Source organism: Sinohyriopsis cumingii, chromosome 11, assembly GCF_028554795.1.
Source record: "Sinohyriopsis cumingii isolate HCF-2022 chromosome 11, ASM2855479v2, whole genome shotgun sequence".
NCBI lineage: Eukaryota > Metazoa > Mollusca > Bivalvia > Unionida > Unionidae > Sinohyriopsis > Sinohyriopsis cumingii.
This window is the reverse complement of record NC_142971.1, coordinates 63,549,434-63,560,649: the sequence shown is the minus strand read 5'-3', so window position 1 is coordinate 63,560,649 and position 11,216 is coordinate 63,549,434. Positions and strand designations below refer to the sequence as shown.

At 34.7% G+C, this 11,216-nt stretch overlaps 1 protein-coding gene across 1 annotated transcript; it reads right to left on the bottom strand.

Moving 5' to 3' along the window:
• Nucleotides 1-1,490: 1,490 nt before the first annotated feature.
• Nucleotides 1,491-10,732, bottom strand: LOC149788577 (uncharacterized). The gene is made up of 4 exons (XM_089974625.1): nucleotides 10,510-10,732; nucleotides 7,038-7,167; nucleotides 6,421-6,584; nucleotides 1,491-2,069 (listed from the first exon to the last, which is right to left on the bottom strand). Exons 1-4 carry the CDS (start codon nucleotides 10,553-10,555, stop codon nucleotides 1,900-1,902), a joined length of 510 nt encoding a protein of 169 aa, XP_089830751.1. The 5' UTR covers nucleotides 10,556-10,732; the 3' UTR covers nucleotides 1,491-1,899.
• Between the last annotated feature and the right edge of the window lie 484 nt (nucleotides 10,733-11,216).

Sequence of the window (11,216 nt, the reverse complement as noted above, 5' to 3'; positions counted from 1 at the left end):
ATTCAGAAGAGATATTGTCTGTATTTTTTTGTTGCTGACTATGGAGTAATCCCCGTTCTTTAGGTTCGAGAAAATATTTATTTCTTTGGAAGTGTTAGGAAATTTAACTTCTGTAAGAGGTTGGTTCTGAAGTAGCAAAGTACTTGAAAGATGTCGTTAGCTAATTCGAGTAGGATACGGCAACATACACCGTCTAGACCCAAAGCCTTTCCCAAAGCAATGCTTTTAAGGACGTCATGCATTTCATCGGATGTACGTACCATTGAGGTTAGACTATTTCCATATGCCTGTGAGGGTATTGTTGGTAGGTGAATGCTTGTTCCATGAACTACTGATTAATCAATAAACTAACTGGCAAATTTAATAATTTTGTAATTTTCAATTTAATCAATAAACCGTTGTATTTGAGATATGGAATGGAAATTGTATCAGATGCCAAATACATGACTTCAGGGGTAACCTTCAGTCTTTAAAAGTGGTTGAATTGGATTTAAATATTTATAATTTCTTATTGGAATACAACAGCTTGGCTATTCCAGTTATAGCCTCTGTTTAATTTGCAAGTAGCACAATTTCGAACACTGATGACGTCATTATGGTTGTTTGGCTTTGATCTGAAATATTTTATGATTTGAGAGACAATGGTGTTTTAAACATGGATTATCAAACACGAGTTTGAGTGACAATTATGTTTAAATGTTGAATAGCCTCTGTTTAATTTGCAAGTAGCACAATTTCTAACGCTGATGACGTCATTACGGTTGTTTGGCTTTGATCTGAAATATTTTTATGATTTGAGAGACAATGGTGTTTTAAACATGGATTATCAAACACGAGTTTGAGTGACAATTATGTTTAAATGTTGAATATTTTTGACGTGTTTCAGAGACAACGGTCTTTTAAAATCTGAAATATTTTGAATTTGTTTGAAAGACAATAGTGTTTTTAATCAGAAATATTTTAAATCAGTTTGAGAGAAAATGGTGCTTTTAATCCGCAATATCTTAAGCGAGTTTGGGATAATGATGTTCGAAATCTTGAATATTTTCAATGGATTTGAGAGAAAACGGTGTATTTAATCTGGAATGTTTTGATTATTTGAGAGACAATAGTGTTTAAAATCTGGATTATCTTACTAGAGTTGGACAGACAATGATCTTTTAATGTTTAATGTTTTGAGAGTCAATGCTTTTTGAAATCTGAAATACATTCAATCAGTTTGAGAAACAATGGCGTTTCTAATCTAGAATAAATTAAATAAGTCTGACAGAAGAATGTGTTATAAATCTAAAATATTTTAAACACGTTTGACATACAATGGTGTTTGAAATGTGGAACACTTTAAATGAGATTGAGAAATAATGGTGTTTTTACAAAAGATGTGCCTTAAAACAACACACGTCTCTCCATCATTATGTTCAAAGATATTCAAAATCTTTCTCTTTCTTGAAGTGTAAGAACTATGAGGTGGTCAGATAAAATCGTAACTCTTTTTGTCTAGGGTGGATTATAAAAATAGCTTTATTGAAAAAATGTAATTGTAAGTAAAAGTGCATACATCACTCACTTTTCTCTTTAATGTTCAATACCATTTATATGAAAATTATCTATTTTATTTACGTTTAATACACAAATCTAGGAGAAATAAGCTATTTTATATAACAAGCAAATGATTCTAAGTTGGAAATGTTTGAGTTTTTAACCTATCGGTGAAACGTTAGCAGTAACAGCGCATGCCAAATAAAATCTAGTTTTCCTGGACAACGTTCCAGTCGTCAAAGTGAATGAGGCAAACTGCATCCTCTCTCTCTCTCTCTCTCTCTCCCGTGTAATATGACCGAAATGTAATAAGTGTGAGTCGCAGGAAACTGAAAACAAGCCTAAAGGAGATAGTAACTCCTAATAGTTCGCTGCCGGTGGTGGTGGATAGGCCGGGTTGGTGCCTCCCTGAGGCATATTATTATACTGGGAATATGCTGGTGGGGGAAAACCACCGGGATATCCATAACCGACAGGTCCGTAGGGGGGAGGGTTGGTTGATAGTCCTTGAGTAACAGTCGTGTTATTCACTGAAATGGAAAGAAAATATTGTTAGATCTGTTGTACAAAGTTATCACTGTTAGGATAGCAGATCATACTAGTTAATGTGTAGCTATTGTGATATATATTATTCACAATGAAGGACATAAACCAAAAATATATTATGACTTCACCCATCCAGCTATATATCTATATATATGTCAGTCTGTCTAGATAAAACATTCTTGTTCTCGGGTCTGTGTGAATTAAATTTCTGCCACGAACAAAGTCACATTCTTCCAATTCCATTTCTTCCTGGATTTCAATTACAAACGTCGTCTGCCGTCTATTTAATGTCTTTTCCATATCGTTGTTATATGAAATACTCCGAGTTTTCCGGTACAGTGTACGCATACTGCTGAAACTGTAGCAAGTATAACCAGCATATTTAATGGCTCTTAAATATTATCTTCTATTAATGATATTCTTTAATCATGATTTGATAGTTTTAGATCATATCATCAAATCCAGGCGTCACTGACTGTATACTTTCACTTATGGGCATGGAAAGCTTTTTGCTCGACACCAGATGTTTTTTATGGGCTTAATAATCTCAGTTATAGACTGCATATCTTTCTGATTGAGACCAGATGGTTTTACTTATTTCAAAGCATTTCATATCTGATACAATCCAGCTGAGCTGATACCATGCATTTACTGGACTTCTTTTTCTGGAATGAAAATACGCAGGTGATGTATTATGTGTAAGATCTGTATGTTTTCTTGGGTTTATGTATGCTTTAAAAGGATATTTCTTACACAATTACTGCCTGTAAATTCACTACTCCTTCCCCAGGTTCCCAATCTGTGTTTGAATTTCAGCCAGCGCAATGTCAAACCCATTCATAGTAATTGCTTTATCTTTAATGACAATTGACTACAGCTTTGTAATTATATTGAGACTATTTTGTGCCGCCGCGAGAAGTTAAGTTCTAAATAGATGCATATTCGCAAATGTAGCCATAATGAGATAATTCTAACAGCACCTCCAGGAGCACCGTTACTAGTGATATGGATTTCCACAACAATTTTGATTGATGTTCACAGAATATGGCAATAAATAACTTGGTTTTGCCTTAGAGTGATATGACCATTTTTCGTTGTACATGCGTACAACGTTACCTAGGGTCAATAATTGTTTTTCTAGGTAAGCGACTGTACTAGCATGTATTTCGTCGAAAATTACTTGCGACGAGATACATACCCTGACTATTACTCACTCTCCTATGGATTTAAGGTATAATCCATTTCTAACCTACACTGGTCGTTTTGGATCTTGTCAAGGAGTGAAAGTTCTCCATTGTGTTCTCCAGCCATAGGGGTAAGTATTAAATTTATATTTTATTTGATATGTGATGCTTATTCAGTTTGTAATGTCATATCGTGTAATGAAGCATTTACTACTACGCAGATTTGAAACATTGTGAACTTTGAATTACAAGTTGCTATTAGAGTTTAATTTATTAGCATATATCTAAAGACTTTTCAGAACCCATTATTATAGCCAGTTTGGTTTTATTGTACCTTTTCAGGGCTTTGTAGGGCTGAAGGTAGCTGTTTAGGGCTGACTGTAGCTGTTTAGTGCTGCGTGCTGTCTGTAGGTATGTGTATACGTGCGTCTGTACACGTGGTGGAGCCACGAATGTAGACGTAGCCAATACAAGGGTGACGTATGCTGTCTTTACGTATGTGTATACGCATGTCTGTACATGTGGTGGATCCGTGAAGGGTGTGAGCGGCCGATAAAAGCGTGGGTCAACCCAAGGATTCGGTAAAACTGTGTGTTTCATCAGTTTATGAATCATACGACTGTACAAGTGTCAAGAGGCATGTTTGTTCCAAGTGATAGTTCAATTGAGTACATTTGTGAAATCTCGCTTACATTGCATAATCTATGAGATTATGTGAATCTCACTTGCTGTACATAATATTATTTGAAACGTATTTGAATTCTTTGAGATTTTTTGAATCTTAATCGTATTCCATACGTGAGATATTTCGCTTTTCAATTTGTAAATGTTTGTGTAGAATGATTGGATCAATCGTATGTTGAGAGCGTGAAAGAATCAATGTATATATATATATATATATATATATATATATATATATATATATATATATATATATATATATATATATATATAATTCATTTTATAAATTTCCATCAGCCATCACATTGTGTTTGCTTGATTCATTTAATCCAAAACCCACTTGGTTACAATTCTGTTACATGATATGCCTATAATATTTAATGGAGTAAAGATTCCTGCAACACCACGTCCAACGGTCTTTGCCGCGGCGATTCCGGAAATACATGAGTTTGTGTTTTTCAAGTAGCGCGGTTCACTTGGCGAATTCGTCTCGCAGATGTTGTTAGGCTTCTATTGTTTTCTTGCGTAGGTAGCTTTGAGGATCTATCATTGTTCTTTTATTAATATTGTCATACAGGAAACGAATTGTTCAACAGGTTGACCTTGTTCAAGTGCTTTAAGTTTTCAAACATCCAACTGTTCTCGACCTGTTCAACCGTCCAAGAACCATAGAAAATATCTCCAGGAGGAAAATTTAATCTTTGGTAATTGTGCACTCCCGGGGTCATTTAGAAATATACCTTTGCTTCTTAACTCTAACGATCGTTTTAATCCGAGAGCGTTTATGCAGACAAGATGGTCGTTGTTAAATACAGTCGAGCTCTTTCTCTTCTTAGTTGAGTCAATGTTGGATTAACATATTCACCGGGGAAAGTAAAAATGTAATTGGTATGAATTCAGCTTTGAATTCGGCTTCATTTTTGTTGAAAGAATCTTTAGCTGATTTTACTTCAGGCCCACCGTCGGCAAATTTCGCAACCTCATCAATGCGGAAGGAAGACGTTCAATATTAAATTATATGTAAATAAAAAAACTCATACTTGAAGCAAACCGGTTGGTGACGAAACATGGGCATGCATTCCTCCTATATTAAATCAATGTGAAAGCTACGCCATTTTGAACTATTTTATGACTTATAATATGCATATTATGCTCAGCAACAAACCATGTCCTTCAGAACAAAGAATTTCTAGGACGAATTGTTAATTTACCTTTTAAAGCTAGGACAATTAATCTTGTCTGTACGTTTGTAAGGTAGAGAGCTGCTGGAAGTACAACCATAATACCATCGAATGTCTAAGTCACCCTAAAACGTACATGGTATCAATGCGCCACAAGTGACCTTGTAAGCATTCAGCAAAGTATCGATCTGTGGATGTTCTGAATGAATAACTATTGCTTCCTCCTGTCATTGTAATATTTTCAATCAAGAGTAGTAAATAATCAATAACTATTTATGTGTGATTTATGTTTTAGTTCATTACCTGTAGAGGATAAACAAATATTTCAAAAGCTGTAGTTTTCTTCTTGTAAGTGCAATTTTTCAAGTGATCATTGTTTCATTTATTTATTGTGACTTGTACTGTGGATAACCAATTGAAACACAACGGTATTATTCCAAAGACGTCATTAACTTGTAATAAATGTATTATGGTAAAAGAGAGCATCCTCACCCCTATCCCAAAAAAGTAGAAATTTAGAAACAGCAACAAGAGGTATAGAATTCCCCAATTCTCTACAACACCTGTGACAACTTTAATGGACAAAAACAGGATACGTTTATCTGTCTGAAAGTCATATAATCCACGCAAACGCAAATAGAAGAAACTGAATATAAATCAAGAGTATTTATAAGATAGTCAACCAGTTTTGAAACTAAGTAATTGCACAATGAAATTCTATATAAAGGCTGGATATCTTATTATTAATATTCGGTATTAATCGCTATATGTTGGATGCCAATGTATTAAGTTCGGTATTAATTTCTAAACGTTGGATTTCAAAGTATTTTATTCCATATTAATTGCTAAAGATTGGATCTCCAAGTATTACGTTCGGTATTAATTTCTAAAGGCTGGATCTCCGAGTATTACGTTCGGTATCAATTGCTAACGATACTTAAGGTATTAATTGCGGTTATTGTGTTATTCATAATTATGTCATGAACATGAAAAAGGGAGACAATTTGCTGCGCTACAAAAAAATGTTTTGATAGATCTGTAGCAGCCCATTTTATCTCACGATATCTAATATACTGATTTATCTCACGATATCTAATATACTGATTTATCTCACGATATTTAATATACTGATTTCAATGCAGCAGATAATTCATTCGACTGCTATTTGATTTCAACGCAGCATAAGATTGTTTTAACTGCGATTTGATTTCAATCCAGATCAATATTGTTCTTGCTACATACATTTCTCCATTTATCACTAGCAATTACTTAATTATTCGATTACTTACCAACAAACGTCTGTGCGGTAGGGTTCGGCGGTTGGATCACGGTACCTGTACGTCGTTTTGTATTGTTTGCTGCAACACAACAGAATACGATGAGGCCAATCAGGATAGCAAGCCCAACTAGACTCCCAATCACTGCCCCCGCTATGATACCGGCAAGATTTTGGCTGGAATGCAAAGACCGATTGGTAGCAATTGTTTTAGGAATATATGTTTTGTTCAACTAATGCTTTTTACTGACAAAAATAAGGGCTCCGAGTGGCCGAGTTGTCTAAAGCCCTCACAGTTATGGATAACTGCCGTCTCACCTCTGTCTGCGTGGGTTCGAGTCTGGGGCTCGACCAATGTGGGTACATGAGAAAGTTTGTAAGCAGCTTCTCGTAGGTCGGTGGTTCTTTACCGGTTTTTTTTCCGGATTCTTCCTCCACCATTGATCATGGCCGCCATGTATAGCCTATCTTGTTCTGAAAATGGCGTTAAAACCCTACAGCAACAACAACTGACAAAAATAGATGTAATCAATCAATCATGTAATCATTCAATCATGTAATCATGTAATCAATCAATCATGTAATCATGCAATCAACCAATCAATCAACCAATCACTCTTTATTACTTACACACAACAGACGTCGTTGTAGGTGCTGTATTTACTGCCACAACACCCATATTCACAGTATGCTGAGTAGTAGCTACCATAATAGGAACTGTAGCCGTACTGACAATATTCGCCAGCCTCCACCGGTATGGCTGAAAAGGAACCATCGATCACTGAATATATATATATATATATATATATATATATATATATATATATATATATATATATATATATATATATATATATATATATATATATATATGTGTGTGTGTGTGTATAGTGTATGTGTGTGTGTGTAGTGTCTGTGTGTGTGTGTATATAGTGTCTGTGTGTGTGTATAGTGTCTGTGTGTGTGTGTGTTTGTGTGTGTAGTATCTGTGTGTGTGTGTGTGTGTATAGTGTCTGTGTGTGTGTGAGATAGAGAGAGAGAGAATATGTGCTGACAGAGATAAATAGGCAGGGGAGAGAGTACTAGGAGGAAAAACAGTTTTCATAGAAAGGCAAAACAAAAACAAAAACAAAGCAAACATATTTGTCAGATAAGAGTCATCGTAATAAGACTCAAGAAACGAATGTAGTTGTAAAAGAAGTGCGAGAAATTCATCCACAGCCAAACCCTGTCGACTTTGCCGAACGTTTTGTGATCGGGACTATTTAGTATCAACTTTGTTGGTAACCGGTATCTTAAAAAATTAACATCATCAAACAACAATTTCATATCTTATTAAACTTCTTTGTAAAATGTTGCATTGATGGTACAGATTCTATTCGGAAGCATCCAATATCAGTTTTAGGTCAATGTGCCACCAAAGCTGTAGATGTATACTTGTTAGACCTGTGTAGGGATTAATGGCATTATCTAATGTTTGATAAACACGATTATAATGAGCATTTATTTTCCTGAAGTAGCAAGTGGACGCATATTATCGTCTATGTAATAGGACCATCTGAACGAATAAAAGTTAATAACTTTCGGAAAAATTAGAATTCGTTCTTTAAAATGGGGAAATGTGATTTGAAGAGCCTTTGTTTAAATTATTTCAGTTTTGATTCCTCTGAATGAAAGAACTTTGTTCAGTTTAGTGGTAATGAGATTTAGAATCCAAAGCAAACTGATGACCTTATTCTATTTTCGATAAAATCGAAAAAATTCATAAGGCCTTATTCGAAGATCGATAAAATCCAAAGTGTACGGACGGCTTTTATTCGAAGTTCGAGATAGTTATAGTCATTTAGACATCGATGGGAGGCCCTCTGGGAGACTTTATTAGTTATTTTCGATTAGTAGTGGTTTGAACCAGTGGAACTAATATAGTGATCATTGTCGTCTTACCAACAAGACGGCTTTTACAATCATTGGCAAACAGAGAAATTAACCTTAAAAAAAACAGGATTTAGGGAACATTTCACTTTCGTTGGATATAATTAAGTTTTGTTTCCCACCAGTCATTGAGGACACGAACTGTTTTGTTTTTTAACATGTCGATTGTAAATTTATTTTTACGTCCATGGTAATTCGGAAATTGTCGGCTCTGGAGCGTTTGCACCGGAAACTACGGCGATTATCTCTCATTGCGAAGTTGATCTATTTCAACACCTTCTGTTAATGTTGTTCCCGAGATTTTGAGCAATTTTTATGTATGATCAACACAGAACCTTTCTAAAAAACAGGAATTACTGAAAAACATCTATACCTACTGAAAGTTAAAGTATATCCACCCATTAAATTCTAATGAATTGATATTGACCTTTCCTTTAATCGACAGAGAACGTATTGCCAGGATAGCTGCACTAGAAATATAAAATAAACGAGACCTTGCCATTTTTGGCAGGTTAGTAGACCTTTTTATTGTCCCCATAATATGTTGACCTTTGGGTGGCGGAACCATCCCCAGGTCATCTTACAGCTAACATTAAATATAGCGTAGGAGAAATAACACACACACACACACACATACACATCTGCAAGAACACGTGCTCACATTCACATAGTGCACAATCTATTTTAAGACAATGACACACATACAGCGTCGAGGTTGATGTACTGTATACTATACTATGATGCTATTACACATCACTCTTAGTTACTGGTGGAATAATGATTCCCTTTGTTCCCAAATCAACACACATACTTATTTCCTTTCAGATGTGACTGCAATATATTTTTTCCAGATTATAGCGGTCTTTGAGAAACTACATATTTTTTGACTAAATGGAAACATAAATAAAAAGGTTGTTCATATATTCCACCTGGACTTGTATCTTCCAATATACAACAGTTGTTGCACTTGGTACAGTATCTATATTCACTTCATTCTGAATCCAATGGGATGCATCATTTCACAGCTTGATTATCATATTATATTCCCAAACGAAATGCAAATATTGTTTCCATTGAATTTTTTTTAAATAAAAAGTACATTAATCATTATTGGACGATTTTATTTGATACAGAAAAGAATTCATTAGTAAACTGAAAAGAGTAACACAAAATTAAACCCATTGTAATTTTGAGTTTCTTTTTAATTTAAAAACGTTAGGCTATATCTCAAGCTTTATATCCATATACAGATTGAAACTGCCATTCCATTTCTCTTCACCAGTCGGGTTAACATCCTTTTTTAAAAGTAAATTGTAATAGTCTTTAAATACAGTTTCTACATGGAAAGGGATAAATGGTCATACCAGTAATGTTTTATCTAATTTTTTACAAAATGACTTTACACATTGAATTATTCATTGAAATGCAGTACAATTCATACTGAGACCCTATCTAGCTTTACACCTATCAATGTCAGTCATAGTTCCCTGATTTGTAAGCAAATCACTAATACTGATTACATTATATTCAAACCGTTTCCTATAGAAAATTGGACAGATGTTAAGAAAACAAGGGTATGGATGAACTCCATTATAAGGGTGAACAAGGTACCAATTTTCTATAGGAAATGGTTTGAATATAATGTAATCTTTATTTTTTTGGAACTATCAAGAGCTAAAATAGTGTCATCTGCAAACTGTGACAGTAAAAATTGTTTTTCTTTTGACTTGATACCTTTTTTATTATTCTTTAATAGGGTAGACAATGCTCTCTTAGATGAAAAAAATTTGCATATATATATATATATATATATATATATAGAGAGAGAGAGAGAGAGAGAGAGAGAGAGAGAGAGAGCTATCTTCATTGGTTTATTGTGTTTGTCTACTGTGTTTATTTGATGCACATATCAACATGTATTTTGTATCTTTATTTATTGTCCTTCTGTTATGTTTTCCCCAGTATTCAATATCGGAATTAATTTGATTCCACTTCATCTATACATTTCTGACTGTGTTGCATCATCTACAGATCTCAATCTTCCAGTAGGTCAGTCATGAATCTAAAGAGGAAAATAAGTGTCAATATACGGTCTGATATATATATTCCTTTGTACAAAATTAAGACACACACATGCACACACTAACACGCACATACTTAATATACCTACCTTCAAGAAAAAGCGTACAAGCTATGATAAAGAAAAACTTCAACATTTTGATGGTTATCCGAGAATAAATACAATCAACACGACGTTTCCACTCCCTTGCTCTCCAGTAACATCATACAATTTACCTGAAAGAAAAAAGTACCTGTTTGAACACAGATTACATACACAATAAAATTTACTCTATGGCAACCTATGTCCGTCAAAGACGAGCGCATAGCGAGATGTACATTTTCCTGACGCGCTATTTATTCAATTAAACTTTGTAAAGACTACTGTCCTGCGCACTTGAAACATCAATGTAAAATCAATATTCTATCCGCGTACTGGTTTTGTGATCATTTAACTTACATCTATACAATATATATCTTACCCAAAATGAAATACGCTGCGCACAATTACTTGTTGTTGTAGAGTTTAACGCCATTTTTCAGCACACGATAGGCTATACATGGCGGCCAGTATTAATGGTGGAGGAGAAACCCGGGAAATCCCCGGAGAGAACCACAGACCCTCGAAAAGCTACTGGCAAGCTTTCTCACTTACCCACATTGGCCGAATCCGAGACTCGAACCCAAGCAGACAGAGGTGAGATGGCAGTGATCCGTAACGGAGAGCGCTTTAGACCACTCGGCCACTCAGGGCCACACAATTACTTGTAACCCAGCTTATGAAGTTACACATTTTACTAGTCATGTACGATTTTTTAA